Below are 18,132 nucleotides of genomic sequence, written 5' to 3' on the forward strand. Positions count from 1 at the left end.
GAATCTAAAAAGAAATACAAATAAATTTACTTACAAAACATGGGCTCAGAGATTTAGAGAACGAACTGATGGTTGCTGAAGGAAGGGATAGTTAGGGAGTTTGAGATAGATATGTACACACTACTATATTTAAGATGGATAGCCAACAAGGACCTACTGTATAGTACAAGGAACGCTGCTCAACATTAAGCAGCAGCTTGGATAAGAGGAGAGTTTGGGGGAGAATGGATACATGTATATGTATGGCTGAATGCCTTCACTGTTGAGCCAAAAGTATCACAACATTGTTAACCGGCTATACCCTAATACAAAATAAAATGTTTAAAACAAAAAAAATTAAGTTTAAAAAAATTACAGTCACCAGGCTATCGCAACACACATCTTTAATTTGGAAAAAAATTTTGTTAAGATTCTCTTTTTGAAATGCAGCAGACTTAAGTGTATCACTTGATGAGTTCTGACAAAAACACACATGAAGACTCAGAACACCAGAGTTGCCCCAGAATGTCCTCTCAACTCCCTTCCGAGGAAATCCCTGCCCTCACCCCCTGGAGGCAGCTGCTCCCTGATTTCTTCCTCCAAAGGCTAATTTGCTGCTTTAGAACTTGTCTTCAGTGACTCATATGGAATGAGCCCAGGGTCTGGCCTGGGGCATTTGACACTGTGGTTTGGAGATTCACCGCTGCTGTGTGTTGTTTGGGATTTGCTTGGGATTTGACCCTGGAAGGCAGGCTGGAGGCACTACCTGCTCACGCTTTTTCCTGTATGTGACCAGACCAGAGTGACTGTCTGCAAGAAGCCCAGCAGGTGAGGCCCAGCATTGGAGGCCATAGTAGGAAACCACACAGAGCAAGGCTTCCCTCTGAGGTCTGGTGTCCTACTCTGAGTCTGCCAGAGCCCCTCTCTGGGGGCTGTGTGGAGCAGGAGAACCTGAGGGATGAAGGCAGGACACACTGTGCTCATGTAGCGTGGGACACTCCTGCAACCAGCCTGGGTAGAGGCTGCCCTTCCACCATGATAAGGTCCCCCCTTGTCCCAACCTAATGTGTCCAGAGATAAGAACCACAAAGAATTCCTCTTTTATATGTAACTCCTACCTAAATATACTTTACAAGGATATTTTTAAATTAATAGGATCTTGTAGTACATAGAATTTTCCAACTTTATGTACAGTATTCTATTGCATGGATGGGCCAGTGTCTTTCATTAGTCTCCCTTGGTCAATATTCAGATTATTCCTAACAGGTTGATACTAGAAGTCATACTGTAGGACCATCCTGATATTTACCACCCTGTGAACTTGGGAAAGGAATTCCCTCGATCAAGACCAAAGTAGAATTTCTGCCTTAAGTGGAGAGCCAGGTAACAATTGGTCAAAGTCCAGTTTCTCTTAAAGTGGATATGCCGCTCAGCATATGGTGCTCCAGACCTGCCCTCCCCAGAGCAGGTCACATTCATCTGTGTACCCTAGTCAGTCTCAAGCAAGTTAGATGTCCTCTTCCTGCTCATCTCCATCAGCCTTCTCAGGGAGAGGCCTGCATTCCCAGCTCTTTGGAACCCTCCGGTGGCCTGGGGTATTGTTTTCTTTCAGAGAGAAAGCTTTCCATTCCAGAAAGGATCAGTCTCCCTTCCAGGGACTGTCAGTCTTTCTGCCATGTGAGAGCTGGTGGGGAGTGAACTATATGCGAAAATGCAGCAAATACAGCCCTGGAAGCCAATTTTAGACCTTCCTATCACTTCATTTTCTTCCCATGGCTGATACTGTTGGATGAATTAAGGTACAATGGGTAGAAATTTGGGAAGAAAAAGGGACAGCTTTCTAGACAAAACAACAGTCCTTTATCTGAAAGTTTCTTTTGCTGAAATATTGAAACCATCACCCTGCCTTCCAGTTTGGAGACTTGCCAGAACTCAGAAGCCATCCTTTGAGAGCAGCAGTGCACGGGACAGAGGGACTCTGTTGCAAAGCTGAGCAGCACCTGAGCAGGGCTGAAGGCAGCAGGAGATCCAAGGAGGAAGGAAGCACTCAGGTGGAGGGCAGTGTGCACTGCTCCTGAGGAAGCCAGTATGGTCTGTGTGCTAGATTATCAGCCAGCCCTGACCTCTGCTGCTGCCCTGCCTCCAGGCACCCCCATGGAAGAAGAGGCTGGGCTCAATCTTCACCACGAGGCTGGGACCACCAGGTCCCCTGTGGGGGTTTATGCTTCCAAAAGTTTATCAAAATGTGGTAGCAGGCCAAGAATCTATTTACTTCAAAAGAGAATTTGCAAACCCCACCTTGATCTGATGGAAGCTACAGGAACATCTGAAGCAGGAGGAATCAGGACTGCCAGGTCCAAGGCTGTGCTGGCATTTCTGAGGAATGCTTCTCAAGTTAATTGATCTTGGGCAAATCAAGTATATGCGATTGGAATTAGCCAAGCTGGGCCAGGATGCAGGGGTGGAGGCTAAAGACCATGGACTTGCAGTAGGATGACCTGCACTTATCCTGGCCAGCTCCCCAGGGGCCGGCCCCCGACCTGCCCTCTCTGGATCCCCTTGTATTTGTTTCAGTTGCCAGGAAACACCACTGGGGACCCAGTAGTCTGGCGAGGGGCTATGGCCCAGAACTGCATATCAGTGTCTACCACCTTGGCCAAAGGAAGTGCTTGCTGAATCACTGTGGTGGGGGTAGGGCGTTGTGTGAGGCACATGAAGAAGGAGGGGAAGAATAGTCACAGCAGACTTCAGAACCACAGCTAAGACAGGATTTTACTCTCCAGGGGGGATTTTCCTGTGTAGGGTCCTTGCTTCATTGCATGCCTCAGCCAGGTCCAGATTTTGCTCCTGAGGTCTCTAGCCTGCCATAGACACAGAGAAACATAGGGAGGTGAAACAAACCCTCAAGTGTCAGAAAACCCCACAAGCACCAGGCTTTTGTGCTCAACTCAAACAAAGGTCAGGACTCTCTTCAGCCTATGTTGTTTTGGTTCCTCTGATTTTCAGTGGCCAGAACTGTCTATACCACTTAAGGAAGAGCATGGCTTTTCAGGGTCTGGATTTGCCCCTGTGGAGGGTATGAGATTGGGTATCTTTTAGCTCAACTGTTCAGAGGGGTTTGTAGCAGCACCCCAAGCACTCAAAACCCAGCCCAGTATCCTCAGAGTGGACCCTCAGCGATACCAGCTGAGGATCTTGCACAGAAGGTAACTGGAGTTTGGTTCAGACAGAGCTGCTTCCTCATAGAAACCACTTGGGAGTTCAGTTTTGGGTGAAATTCTGTAACTGTGAGGTCAGAGGGAAGAGAGCACTGAGCCCCTCCTAATACCGACCTTTGGATGTTACTCTTGCAGTAGCCTATGAAGTGACATTTTCTGCATCTGGCCTACATCAAAAAAGGAAGGATGAAATTGTTTGCAGATATCAACTGGGCCCCAGCAAAGTCTATGGTAAGTAACCCCCTTGGTACGCCAAGTTAGAAATATTGCACAACACACTGCATTCCTTTCATCCAACCAAACTTTCAAAGTCCTTGCTGCCCACTCGCTGTAGATACTGTAAGAATAAAGGCAGAATGAACAAGTGGAGGAAGAGACTTAGCTGGAAGCCTCACCCTTCATATGCAAAGCTAGTAAGTAATCAGTCTCCTAGGACATCAAGATCTTTTTTGAAATAATAAAGTTGATGGATAAACCTATAGCCAGACTCATCAAGAAAAAAAGAGAAAGGACTGAATCACAGAATGGCCATCATCAAAAAGTTTGCAAACAATAAATGCTGGAGACAGTGTGGGGAAAATGGAACCCTGTTGCATTGCTGGTGGGAGTATAAATTGATACAGCCACTATGGAAGACGAAATGGGGATTCCTTTAAAAACTAGAAATAAAACTACCATATGAACCAGCAATCCCACTACTAGGCATATAACCTGAGGAAACCAAAATTGAAAAAGACACATGTACCCGAATGTTCATTGCAATACTATTTACAATAGCTAGAACATGGAAGCAACCTAGATGGCCATCAACAGATGAATGGATAAAGAAGCTGTGGTACATGTATACAATGGAATACTACACAGCCATTGAAAAGGAAAGCATCTGAATCAGTTTTATTTTTTTTATTAGTTTATTTATCTATTTTTTAACTTTACAATATTGTATTTGTTTTGCCATACATTGACATGAGTCCACCATGGGTGTACATGTGTTCCCCTTCCAGAACCCCCCTCCCACCTCCCTCCCCATTCCATCCCTCCAGGTCATCCTGGTGCACCAACCCCAAGCACCGTGTATCATGCATCAAACCTGGACTGGCGATTCGTTTCACATATGATAATTTACATGCTTCAGTGCCATTCTCCCATATCATCAGAGTCCATAATACTGTTCTATTTATCTGTGTCTCTTTTGATGTCTCGTATACAGGGTTATCTTTACCGATTAACTAAATACCATATATATGTGTTAGTATACTGTATTGGTGTTTTTCTTTCTGGCTTACTTCACTCTGTATAATAGGCTCCAGTTTCATCCACTTCATTAGAACTGATTCAAATGTATTCTTTCTAATGGCTGAGTAATATTCCATTGTGTATATGTACCACAGCTTCCTTCTCCATTCATCTGCTGATGGACATCTAGGCTGCTTCCATATCCTGGCTACTATAAACAGTGCTGCGATGAACATCGGGGTACACATGTCTCTTTCAATTCTGGTTTCCTCAGTGTGTATGCCCAGCATGGGATTGCTGGGTCATATGGTAGTTCTATTTCCAGTTTTTTGAGGAATCTCCACACTGTTCTCCATAGTGGCTGTACTAGCTTGCATTCCCACCAACAGTGTAAAAGGGTACCCTTTTCTCCACACCTTCTCCAGCATTTATTGCTTGTAGACATTCGGATAGCAGCCATTCTGATGGGCGTGAAATGGTACCTCATGGTGGTTTTGATTTGCATTTCTCTGATAATGAGTGATGTTGAGCATCTTTTCATGTGTTTGTTAGCCATCTGAATGTCTTCTTTAGAGAAGTGTTTGTTTAGTTCTTTGGCCCACTTTTTGATTGGGTCGTTTATTTTTCTGGAATTGAGCTTCAGGAGTTGCTTGTATATTTTTGAGATTAATTGTTTGTCCATTGCTTTGTTTGCTATTATTTTCTCCCATTCTGAAGGCTATCTTTTCACCTTGCTTATAGTTTCCTTTGTTGTGCAAAAGCTTTTAATTTTAATTAGGTCCCATTTGTTTATTTTTGCTTTTATTTCCAATATTCTGGGAGGTGGGTCATAGAGGATCCTGCTGTGGTTTATGTCAGAGAGTGTTTTGCCTATGTTTTCCTCTAGGAGTTTTATAGTCTCTGGTCTTACGTTTAGATCTTTAATCCATTTTGAGTTTATTTTTGTGTATGGTGTTTAGTTTCTGGTCTTACGTTTAGATCTTTAATCCATTTTGAGTTTATTTTTGTGTATGGTGTTAGAAAGTGTTGTAGTTTCATTCTTTTACAAGTGGTTGACCAGTTTTCCCAGCACCACTTGTTAAAGAGATTGTCTTTTCTCCATTGTATATTCTTGCCTCCTTTGTCGAAGATAAGGTGTCGGTAGGTGCGTGGATTTATCTCTGGGCTTTCTATTTTGTTCCTTTGATCTATATTTCTGTCCTTGTGCCAGTACCATACTGTCTTGATGACTGTGGCTTTGTAGTAGAGCCTGAAGTCAGGCAGGTTGATTCCGCCAGTTCCATTCTTCTTTCTCAAGATTGCTTTGGCTATTTGAGGTTTTTTGTATTTCCATACAAATTGTGAAATTGTTTGTTCTAGTTCTGTGAAAAATACCATTGGTAGCTTGATAGAGCTTGCATTGAATCTATAGATTGCTTTGGGTAGTATACTCATTTTCACTATATTGATTCTTCCTATCCGTGAACATGATATGTTTCTCCATCTACTTGTGTCCTCTTTGATTTCTTTCACTAGTGTTTTATAGTTTTCTATATATAGGTTTTTTGTTTCTTTAGGTAGATATATTCCTAAGTATTTTATTCTTTTCATTGCGATGGTGAATAGAATTGTTTCCTTAATTTCTCTTTCTGTTTTCTCATTGTTAGTGTATAGGAATGCAAGGGATTTCTGTGTGTTAATTTTATATCCTGCAAGTTTACTATATTCAATGATTAGCTCTAGTAATTTTCTGATGGAGTCTTTAGGGTTTTCTATGTAGAGGATCATGTCATCTGCAAACAGTGACAGTTTTACTTCTTCTTTTCCGATCTGGATTCCTTTTATTTCTTTTTCTGCTCTGACTGCTGTGGCCAAAACTTCCAAAACTATGTTGAATAGTAGTGGTGAGAGAGGGCACCTTTGTCTTGTTCCTGACTTTAGGGGAAATGCTTTCAGTTTTTCACCATTTTGTATAATGTTTGCTGTGGGTTTGTCATATATAGCTTTTATTGTGTTGAGGTATTTTCCTTCTATTCCTGCTTTTTGGAGGGTTTTTATCATAAATGCATGTTGAATTTTGTCAAAGGCTGTCTCTGCATCTATTGAAATAATCATATGGTTTTTATTTTTCAATTTGTTTATGTGGTGTATTACATTGATTGATTTGTGGATATTGAAGAATCCTTGCATCCCTGGGATAAAGCCCACTTGGTCATGATGCATGATCTTTTTAATATGTTGTTGGATTCTGTTTGCTAAGATTTTGTTAAGGATTTTTGCCTCTATATTCATCAGTGATATTGGTCTGTAGTTTTCTTTTTTTGTGACATCTTTGTCAGGTTGTGGTATTAGGGTGATGGTGGCCTAACAGAATGAGTTTGGAAGTTTACTTTCCTCTGCAATTTTCTGGAAGAGTTTGAGTAGGATAGGTGTTAGCTCTTCTCTAAATTTTTGGTAGAATTCAGCTGTGAAGCCCTCTGGTCCTGGGCTTTTGTTTGTTAGAAGATTTCTGATTACTGAGTCAGTTTTAATGAGGTGGACGAACCTAGAGCCTATCATACAGAGTGAAGTAAGTCAGAAAGAGAAATATAAATATTGTATACTGATGCATATATATGGAATCTTAAAAGATAGTACTGATGAATTTACTTGCAGGGCAGCAATGGAGAAACAGACATAGAGAACAGACTATGGACACAGTGGGAGGGGAGGAGGGAGAGGGTGAGATGTATGGAGAGTGTAACATGGGAACTTACAATACCATATGTAAAATAGATAGCCAATGAGAATTTGCTGTATGACTCAGGATTCAAACAGGAGCTCTGTGACAATCTAGAAGGATGGGATGGGGAGGGAGATGGGAGGGATGTTTAGGAGGGAGGGGACATGGGTGTACCTATGGCTGATTCTTGTTGATGTTTGACAAAACAACAAAAGTCTGCAAAGCAATTATCCTTCAATTAAAAAATAAAAGTGGCAAAAAAAAAACAAAAATAAAAGAGAAAGAACTGAAACAAGAAGTAAGAGAGGAGAAATCACAATTGATATCACAGTGATACAAAAAGTCATAAGGGAATATTACAACCAGTTGTATGCCAACAAATTGGACAATCAAGAAGAAACTGATAAATTTCTGGAAACATGTAATCTTCTAAGATTGAATGAGGAAGAAATAGATCAACTGCACAGACTGACCGCTAGTATTGAAATTGAATATGTGATCAAAACACTCCCAGCAAGCGCAAGTCCAAGATGACATGGCTTTACAAGTGAATTCTACCAAACTTACACAGAAGAGCTAATACGTCTCCTTCTGAAACTATTTCAAAACACTGAAGGGGAGGCAACACTCCCAAAATCATTCTACAAGATCACCATTACCCAAGTAGACATGGTCACTACAGAAAAAGAAAATTATGGGCCAATATCTCTGATGAGTATAGATGAAAAAGCTCAACAAAATATTAGCCAACTGAATTCAACAATATATAAAAAAGGATTAAACATCATAATCCATTGAGATTTATTTCAGGGATGTAAGAACAATTCAGTATCCACAAATCAATGAGTATAATTCACCACACTAACAACAGAAAGAAAAAAAAGGATAAAAATCACATGATGATCTCAATAGACACAGAAAAAGCATTTGGCGAAATTCAATATCCATCTCATGACTAAAAAAAAAAAAAACCCTCATCAAAGGGAGAGCATATCTCAGTTAAATAAAAGTTATTTATGGCCATCCCACGACTGACATAATACAGATTAGTGAAAATGTGAAAGGTTTTCTTTTAAAATCAGGAACAAGACAAGGATGCACACTCTTATCACTTCTATTTAACATATATTGGAAGGCCTAGGCACAGAGAACACACAAAAAATGAAGTAAAAGACATCCAAATTGGAATAACAAATAAATCTGTCACTATCTGCAGATGACATGATACTATATACAGAAAATGATATAAAAAAAAAAAGAAACTCCACCAAAAGAGCCACTAAAACTAATAAATGAAGTCAATAAAGTTGCATGATGCAAGATTAATATGCAGAAATTTGTTGCATTTCTATACACTAATAATAAATTATCAGAAAGTGAAAGGAAAGTCACTCAGCCATGTCCAACTCTTTGGGACCCCTTGGACTGGCTTCTCCAGGGAATCTTCCCAACCCATGGATTGAACCCAAGTCTCCTGCATTGCAGGCAGATCCTTTAGCAGCTGAGCCACAAGGGAAGCCCAAGGATACTGGAGTGGGTAGCCTATCCCTTCTCCAGTGGATCTTCCCGATCCAGGAATCAAACAGAGGTCTCCGGCATTGCAGGCGGATTCTTTACCAACTGAGTTATCAGAGAAGCCCAATAATAAACTATCAGAGAGAATTAAAGAAAACAATCCTATTTACAACTGCATCGAAAAGAATGAAATACCTAAGTATAAACTTACCAAGAAGGTCAAAGACCTATACTTGAAACTACCAGACACTGATGAAAGAAAGTGAAAACACAAATGGAAAGAAAAGCCATGTTCATGAAATGGAAGAATTAATATTGTTAAAATGTCCATGCTACACAAGGCAATCTACAAATTTAATGTAATTCCTAGGAAAAAATCTCTGACATTTTTCACAAAAATAAGTAATCCTAAAATTTCTTATTGGAAAATTTCTAAATGGGACCACAAAATAAATAAATAAAAAAGAATAGCCAATGTAAACTTGAGGAAAAAGAACAAAGCTAGAAATATCATGCTTCCTGTGTTCAGGCAATACCACAAGCTTCAGCAATCAAGACAGCAGGATAATGACACAAAAATTGGCACAAAGATCCATGGAACAGTGTAGAGATCCCAGAAATAAACGCATGCACATATGGTCAGTTCAGTTGCTCAGTTGTGTCCAACTCTTTGCAACCCCATGGACTGCAGCACGCCAAGCTTCCCTGTCCATCACCAACTCCCAGAGTTTGCTCAAACTCACATCCATCAACTCGGTGATGCCATCCAACCATCTCATTTTCTGTCATCCCCTTCTTCTCCTGCCTTCAATCTTTCCCAGCATCAGGGTCTTTTCCAATGAGTCAGCTCTTCCCATCAGGTGGTCAAAGTGTTGGAGTTTCAGCTTCAGCATCAGTCCTTCCAATGAATATTCAAGATTGACTTCCTTTAGGATGAACTGGTTTGATCTCCTTGCAGTCCAAGGGACTCTCAAGAGTCTTCTCCAGCACCACAGTTCAAAAGCATCAATTCTTTGGCGTTCAGCTTTCTTTATGGTCCAACTCTCAAATCCATACATGACTACTGGAAAAACCATAGCTTTGACTAGACTGACCTTTGTTGGTAAAGTAATGTCTCTGCTTTTTAATATGCTGTCTAGGTTTGTCATAGCTTTTCTTCCAAGGAGCAAGTGTCTTTTAATTTCCTGGCTGCAGTCACCATCTGCAGTGATTTTGGAGCCCAAGGAAACAAAGTCTCTCACTGTTTCCATTGTTTTCCTATCTATTTGCCATGAAGTGATGGGACCAGATGCCATGATCTTAGTTTTTTTAATGTTAAGTTTTAAGCCAGGTTTTCACACTTCTCTTTCAGTTTCATCAAGAGGCTCTTTAGTTCCTCTTTGCTTTCTGTATAAGGGTGGTGTTATCTGCATATCTGAGGTTACTGATATTTCTCTCTGCAATCTTGATTCAAGCTTGTGCTTCATCCAGTCTGGCATTTTGCATAATGTACTCTGCATATAAGTTAAATAGGCAAGGTGACAATATACAGCCTTGATGTACTCCTTTCCCAACTTGGAACCAGCCTGTTGTTCCATATCTGGTTCTAACTGTTGCTTCTTGACTTGCATACAGATTTCTCAGGAGGCAGGTCAGGTGGCCTGGTATTCCCATCTCTTTAAGGATTTTCCACAGTTTGTTGTGATCCACACAGTCAAAGGCTTTAGTGTAATCAATGAAGCAGAAGTAGATGTTTTTCTGGAATTCTCTTGCTCTTTCTATGATCCTATGGATGTTGTCAATTTGATCTCTGGTTCCTCTGTGTTTTCCAAATCCAGCTCGAACATCTGGAAGTTCTCAGTTCACATACTGTTGAAGGCTAGCTTGGAGAATTTTGAGCGTTACTTTGCTGATGTGTGAGATGAGTGCAATTGTGTGGTAGTTTGAACATTCTTTGGCATTGCCTTTCTTTGGAATGAAAACTGACCTCTTCCAATCCTGTGGCCACTACTTAATCTATGACAAAGGAGGCAAGAATATATGATGGAGAAAAGTCAATCTCTTCAGTATGTGGTGCTGGAAAAATTGGACAGCTGCACAAAAAAAAGAATGACATTAGAACATTTCCTCTCATCATATACCAAAAAAATAAAAAACTAAAAATGCATTAAAGATGTAAGTATAATACCTGAAACCATACAACGCCTAAAAGAAAACATAGAATATTCTTTGACACAAATTGTAGCAATACCTTTTTGGACCAGTCTCCTAAGGCAATGAAAAAGAAATAAAAAATACACAAATGGGACCAAATTAAACTTAAAATCTTTTTCACAGCAAAATAAATGATTGACAAAATGAAAAGACAACCTACTGAAAGAGAAAATATTTGCAAATGGTATGACTAATAAGGAGTCACTATCCAGAATATATAAATAGCTCATACACTTCAACATCAAAAAATAAAAACAGGTTAAAATGGGCAGAAAACCTCAACAAATAATTTTCCATGTAAGATACACAGATAACCAATAGGTACATAAACAGATTACCAACATCACCAATTATGTAAGTCAAAACCACCATGAGATGTCACCTCACACATGTCAAAATAGCTATTAGCACATGTTGGGCAGGATGTGGAGAAAAGTGAAGCCTAGTGTACTGTTGATGGAATTGTGACTTGATGCAGTCACTAGGGAAAGCAATATAGAGATTCCTCATTAAAGTAAGAATAGAATTACCATACGATCCAGCAATTCCTCTATTGGATATATTATCTGAAAAAAACAAAAACAGTAATTTGAAAAGATACGTATACCCTAATGTTCACAGCAGCATTATTTATAATAGACAAGATATGGAAGCCACCTAAGTGTCCCTCAACAGATGAATAGATAAAGAAGGTGTGGTATATATCCACATACGCAAGGAAATATTACTCAGCCATGAAAAATGATTAAATTCTACAATTTGAAATAACATAGATGGATCTAGAGGATATTATGCTAACTGAAGTCAGACAGAAAAAGGTAAATACTGTGTATTAGCACTTATACATGGTATCTAAAATTGAAAAAAATGGTTGAATATAACAAAACAGAAACAGACTCACAGATATAGAGAACAAACTAGTGGTAGCTAGAGGGAAGAGGGAAATGGGGAGAGGCAAGATCCAGGTGTAGGGGTTAAGAAGTACAAACTGCTGTGTATAATAAGCTACAGGATATATTGTAAGCACAAGAAATGTAGCCAATATTTTGTAATACTTTTAAATGCAGCATAATCTATTAAAAATTTGAATCACTAGACAATACCCCTGAGATTATTGTTGTTGTTGTTCAGTCATTTAGTCGTATCCTACTCTTTGCAACCCCATGGACTGCAGCATGCCAGGCTTCCCTGTCCTTCACCATCTCCCCGAGTTTGCTCAAACTCATGTTCTTTGAGTCAGTGATGCCATCCAACCATCTTGTCCTCTGAAACTAGTATAATATTGTAAAGAATAAGAGACACAGATGCATAGAACAATTTTATGGACTCTGAGGGAGAAGGTGAGGGTGGGACGTTCTGGGAGAATAGCATTGAAACATGTATATTATCATATGTGAAACAGAACACCATTCCATGTTCGATGCATGAGACAAGGGCTCAGGGCCGGGGTAATGGGATGACCCAGAGGGATGGGATGGGGAGGGAGGTGGGTGGGGGGTCCAGGAAGGGGAACACATGTAAACCCATGGCTGATTCATGTCAATGTATGGCAAAAACTATTACAATACTGTAAAGTAATTAGCCCCCAACTAAAATAAATAAATTTATTAAAAAAAAAATATTGTAAAGAAACAAAACAAAACTACAATTAAAAGGAAAAGAAAACTCTTCAGCAACCAACCATGCTTTTCTCAGTCCTCACTATGAGAGGTGCCTGCCATCACTTCACTCTCCCTACTCTATGAACACTATGGAGATTACACCACATTACCTTGGGAATTTTTTTTACTCTAATCCAACCATCCTATCCCTCAGACACAAATCTTTCCCCCTAAATATACTTGGTGGTATGTTTCAATATCAGCATAAATGAAGGGGAACCCAGGGAAGAACTTCAGAGCTAATCTGAGAACTGAGTTACAGCCACCACCCACCCAAATGCTCTGCTCACTAACTTGCGTGTCGTCCTTGACTACTCTTTGCTCTCATCCCACATCTAGGCCAATTGCAGGTCCTGCTTCTTCTGTGTCCAAACTCACCTGGACCCGGCCAGCTCCTTGACACACTCACTGTACTTAAAGCCCACATCCCTTCCCAGGCCCCATGAGGCCCCATTCTCTTTCCATCAACAAGCTAAGCTAGTTACCTCAGGCCTCAGCACAGGTACCTACAGCCTGGACCCTCTTCCCCAGATTGTTCCCTGGCTTTCCCCTTAGCTGGTTCCATTCCAGGAATCCCACCTCAGATACACCTCATCTTTAATGAGAATCTTCAGTAACATACAAAAGTAGCAAAAGTTGCATAGAGCCCCCGAAGCAGCCTTACCTACTTTCAATAATTATCAACCCTGACCAATCTGGTTTTGCTGATACTCTCACAATTGATTATTATGACGCAAATCCCAGACATCCTTTCATGTCCTGTATAAATATTTCACTTTCTCTTAAAGAGAAACTGTGTCCCTAAAAGACAGGACAGGTCACCTACTCCTAAGCAGCTGTGCCTTCCTCTCCTTCCCTATTCCTTCCCTTGTTTATTGACATCAAAGCGCTTTTCACTTTGACATTTTTTTGTTCATTGTTTATTACTTTATTGTCTATCTCCCTCTCTAGTCCCACAAACGTCAGGCACTTGAGAGCAGGGCCTCTGCCTACTTTGTTCCCTTTAAATATCAATGCCCTTTATTAATATAACAACTATAAACGGAGTACAACTTTTAAAATTTGTGAATCACCATATTGGACACTTGGAACTTAGGTAATACTTTATGTAAACTGTATTTAGATAAAGTTTAAAAAAACAAAACACCAGAGCTCAGTGCTTGGTACATGGTACATGTCAGAAGAAAAGTTGCTTCTGCCCAAGTGTTGGCTCTGCTTCCAAGGGCAAACAGAATGGGAAAGACAAATGAATGGACATGTCCAATGACATTTTTGTGTGGTCTTTTTTTTTTTAGGAAAAAGACCCATCTCTATCAATCAAGAAAAATTAATTTGCCCAGGACATATATTTGACAAGGCTGGACAGTAAGTATTTAGGGTTGGGGGGCCATTGGGCCAAGAATGTAGGAAGTCACCTCTGCTGGGCAACACATATCTGTCTCAGGAGAGCTCAGGGCATCATCCACACCTGGCCTGGTTGGTGGTCCCTCAGGGAGCTCAGGGACCCGCTGTGGCCTGGGCTCTGCAAAGTGAAAGATTCAGGAGAAGCTGTGCAACCAGGTATGGTAACTTTGCTCCAGGCAGCTTTTCCAAGGGACTGCAACATTCCCTGTACATACAGAGGAGTCAGGATGATGACACAATACAGCCGTTCCTGGTCACTTAGCTCATGGCCAGGAGGACCTCTGACTCCACTCAGGACTCCTCACTGTCTGATAACCTTCACTGCAGAGGTCAATCTCATGGTGCTTGGGGATAAACTCCCCTTACCCCTGCTGACTGCTCTCTGATAGCCCCAAATGGCTGATAGCCAAAGCCATTGTCGTGAGAGAGCTATGGACGGAGCCAAGGGCTGTGTCTCTTTGATCTCTTGGTTACCCTCTGCCTTTCTGTACTTTAGGGAGGTTTTCATTGATTACAGCCTGAACAATGGTGTCACCTTTGTACATGAAGACTTGAAAATTGCTGGCAAGGATTGTGGGAATGACAGGGTGGGGCTGCAGGAACCTCAGTGGATGGAGGGAGAAATGGAGGAAGACAAAACCTGGAAAAAGGAGGTAAGTGGAGTAAAATTCCTTGGGAAAGACCAAGCGAGTAGTTTATGAGACAGGCATCTCAGGCAGCATCCCACTGCCAGATAGGTGCCCTTAACCCTTCATCACGTTTGTAAAAATCACAGCAAATCCTTCTACAAGAACACCTAGGCTGAAGGCATCTGTCCAGGCCTTGCAGAAACTCTACCCTCTCTGTGAACCACGTGTCACTGAAGGCACTTCAAAGGGACCAATTCAAGCTCTAAGCAACTCCACAAATGGTGTTGATGTTCTGCCCACCCTGGACCCACCATGCCACCTCCCTGTCCAGGCCTTGTGGTGGGGAGCTCAAGACTCCAGGCTGGATTCCATCCAGGCTGAGTGTAAGAGGCTGAGACATTGTGTACTAGGAGACAGATTCTAGGCCCTCTGAGAACCTTGGGCTCTCCAAATTGGGCTCCCAAGCCTAGGGATCTGGAGGGTGGGAACAGCTATGACCGTGATCAGTCAGGGTGTGTCTTCACTGCATTGGTGCAGCAGCAGGCAGGGCTTTGAACACACTCATGACCATCACAACCCTGGCTTCCCAAGTCTGTTTGGGGAACACTGGTGGTCACTTTGCAGGGGTGAGTCATCAGCCTCCCTTCTGCCTCTCCTCCTTTCTCATGCTCCTCCACTGCCCCTCTGTGCAAACAGGCTCTGACCTCTGCAGGGGGACTCTGCCCTCTCTTCCTGGGGAGCTGGCAAGGCTGTGGGGAGGTTGGGGCTCAGCTCAGGAAGAGGAAACTGGGAAAAAATTGCTGCTCCCAGGGGCTGCTTTTCCCAGCTCTACGGCATCCAGACCACTTAGCCTGGAGCAGCCCGGCATGGGCAACAGCAGAGCCTGTCACTCTGGAGTGAAATTTCTTTGAGAAGAAGGATTCTGTGCTTAATCCCACTTCCCCTGTGTCTAGTGCCAGCTGGTGAGTGTTCTTGCAGTGTGACAGTCCCCATATGTGTCTGTGTCCCCTGCTCCCTGCCCATCTTCCTGGGGACCTGAGACCGAACCCCCACATTTCCCAACCAGGAATCTTGCCACCTGAGGACCACCCATCCACAGGCACATTGAGAAGAGAACTCAGGAGCCACCTCTGGCATTGGGCCACAGCACAGGGTCACACAGAAACTGCCATTTCCTGAGCACAGGCTCACTCTTTCCCCTTCCCTTCTGCTTCTCTCCAGCAAAGCCACTGACGGAGAGAAGGGCTGGGCAGTGCAGGTCCATGGATGCAGCTCATGCACCCTTGGCTATGAACAAGAGGACAGAGCCCATTCCTTAAGATCCCATGTGGACCCGGCCTGTGCTGGAACTTTCTATAGCCTCTTTCTAATGCATCAAATATCACTAACTTCCTCACCACAGACATGGAGATAGAGATTCAGCGAGAAAGAGAGAGAGTAGCTTTGCCCGAGGTCACAGAGCTGGGAAGTAGGGGAGAGAGGCTAGTGCCACTGTGGTCCCTGTAGATGAAGCAACCTGAGGACATGTGGTCCTGGGTAGACCAGGAAACCCAATGTGGGAAATGGTTGGTGGGTGCCCCAGAAGAGATCACCCAGGCCAACCTCAGAATCCTGTGTGCCTTCCATAGGTTAAGCCTTCAGAGCCCACGGTTGTATCAACAGTGATCACACTGTCTACAGTGATCACGATAAGGACCACAGTGCCTACTGTTTTCCTGACAACCACAGTACCTACTGTTGCCACAATGATAAGCACAGTACCTACCACTGTCACAACAACAAGCACACCACCTACCACTGTCACAACGACCAGAGTACCTACCACTGTCACAGCAACAAGCAAAGTACCTACCACTATCACAAGGACAACAACAGCGAGTACTTTTGTTCCAGAGGAGGAGACAACAGTACCTGAGGATGTCCCAGAGGAGGAGATAATTCCTCAGATGGTCCCAGAAGATGAGATCACATTTCCTCAGGTGGTCCCAGAAGAGGAGACATTTCCTCAGGTGGTCCCAGAAGATGAGACCACATTTCCTGAGGTGTTCCCAGAAGAGGAGGCCACATTTCCTCAGATGTTCCCAGAAGATGAGAGCACATTTCCTCAGGTGTTCCGAGAAAATGAGGCCACATTTCCTGAGGTGTTCCCGGAAGATAAGACCACATTTCCAGAGATGTCTCCAGAAGATGAGACCACATTTCCTGAGGTGTTCCCAGAAGAGGAGATCATATATCCCTCATTCCCAAAATATAAGACCACAGTGCCCATGACTATCCCAAAGAAGGAGACCACAATGCCCACCATTGTCACAGAGGAGACCACAGCACCCATGGTTGTGCCAGAGGAGGAGACAACCATGCCTAACATTTTCCCAGAAGAGGAGACCACGGTGCCTGCCATTGTCACAGAGGAGACCACAGCACCCATGGTTGTGCCAGAGGAGGAGATGACCATGCCTAACATTTTCCCAGAAGAGGAGACCACAGTGCCCACCATTGTCACAGAGGAGACCACAGCACCCATGGTTGTGCCAGAGGAGATGACCATGCCTAACATTTTCCCAGAAGAGGAGACCATGGTACCCGCCATTGTCACAAAGGAAACCACAGCACCCATGGTTGTGCCAGAGGAGGAGACAACCATGCCTAACATTTTCCCAGAAGAGGAGACCACAGTGCCCACCATTGTCACAGAGGAGACCACAGCACCCATGATTGTGCCAGAGGAGACCACCATGCCTAACATTTTCCCAGAAGAGGAGACCACGGTGCCCGCCGTTGTCACAGAGGAGACCACAGCACCCATGGTTGTGCCAGAGGAGGAGACGACCGCGTCTAACATTTTCCCAGAAGAGGAGACCACGGTGCCCACCGTTGTCACAGAGGAGACCACAGCACCCGTGGTTGTGCCAGAGGAGGAGACAACCATGTCTAACATTTTCCCAGAAGAGGAGACCACGGTGCCCGCCATTGTCACAGAGGAGACCACAGCACCCATGGTTGTGCCAGAGGAGGAGACCACCATGTCTAACATTTTCCCAGAAGAGGAGACCATGGTGCCCACCGTTGTCACAGAGGAGACCACAGCACCCGTGGTTGTGCCAGAGGAGGAGACGACCATGTCTAACATTTTCCCAGAAGAGGAGACCACGGTGCCCACCGTTGTCACAGAGGAGACCACAGCACCCATGGTTGTGCCAGAGGAGGAGACCACCATGTCTAACATTTTCCCAGAAGAGGAGACCACGGTGCCCACCGTTGTCACAGAGGAGACCACAGCACCCATGGTTGTGCCAGAGGAGGAGATGACCATACCTGATTTTTTCCCAGAAGAGGAGATAATAATACATGGGGCTGTCCCAGAGAAGATTACCTTAGTGCCCAAGGTTGTCAGCCATAGCCTGCTTTACAAAAATCCTCTCTGGGTCTCTGTGCTCATCTCAGTCCTGTTCCTGTTCCTGTCCCTGTTCCTGTCGCTGCTTGTCTGCATCTGCCGTCACAAGTGGGTGAGTGACCCCTGCCTGAACAGCCTGTGCCCAGCCCTTACCAACCTCCCCTTTGGGCAGGTGCCTGCCTCATGATCCTGTGGACGGGTT

General features: G+C 43.2%; 1 protein-coding gene across 5 annotated transcripts in view; it reads left to right on the plus strand.

The window, feature by feature from the left end:
* The window catches only part of LOC145539701 (uncharacterized), a 48,773-nt gene that overhangs the window by 23,373 nt on the left and 7,268 nt on the right, over positions 1–18,132 (plus strand). For all 5 annotated transcript variants that reach the window (XR_014077915.1, XM_081573701.1, XM_081573702.1 and 2 more), the window contains 4 exons: positions 3,333–3,428; positions 13,799–13,868; positions 14,404–14,560; positions 16,165–18,042. Coding sequence is in view for 4 of the 5 variants with exons in the window: in XM_081573701.1 (XP_081429827.1) it covers positions 3,333–3,428; positions 13,799–13,868; positions 14,404–14,560; positions 16,165–18,042 (2,201 nt within the window). In the remaining variant the exon portion in view is untranslated. The remainder of the gene's footprint in view (positions 1–3,332; positions 3,429–13,798; positions 13,869–14,403; positions 14,561–16,164; positions 18,043–18,132) is intronic.

The sequence above is a fragment of the Giraffa tippelskirchi genome, chromosome 2 (genome assembly GCF_054371585.1).
Source record: "Giraffa tippelskirchi isolate mGirTip1 chromosome 2, T2T-mGirTip1v1.2.pri, whole genome shotgun sequence".
NCBI classification, from domain to species: domain Eukaryota; kingdom Metazoa; phylum Chordata; class Mammalia; order Artiodactyla; family Giraffidae; genus Giraffa; species Giraffa tippelskirchi.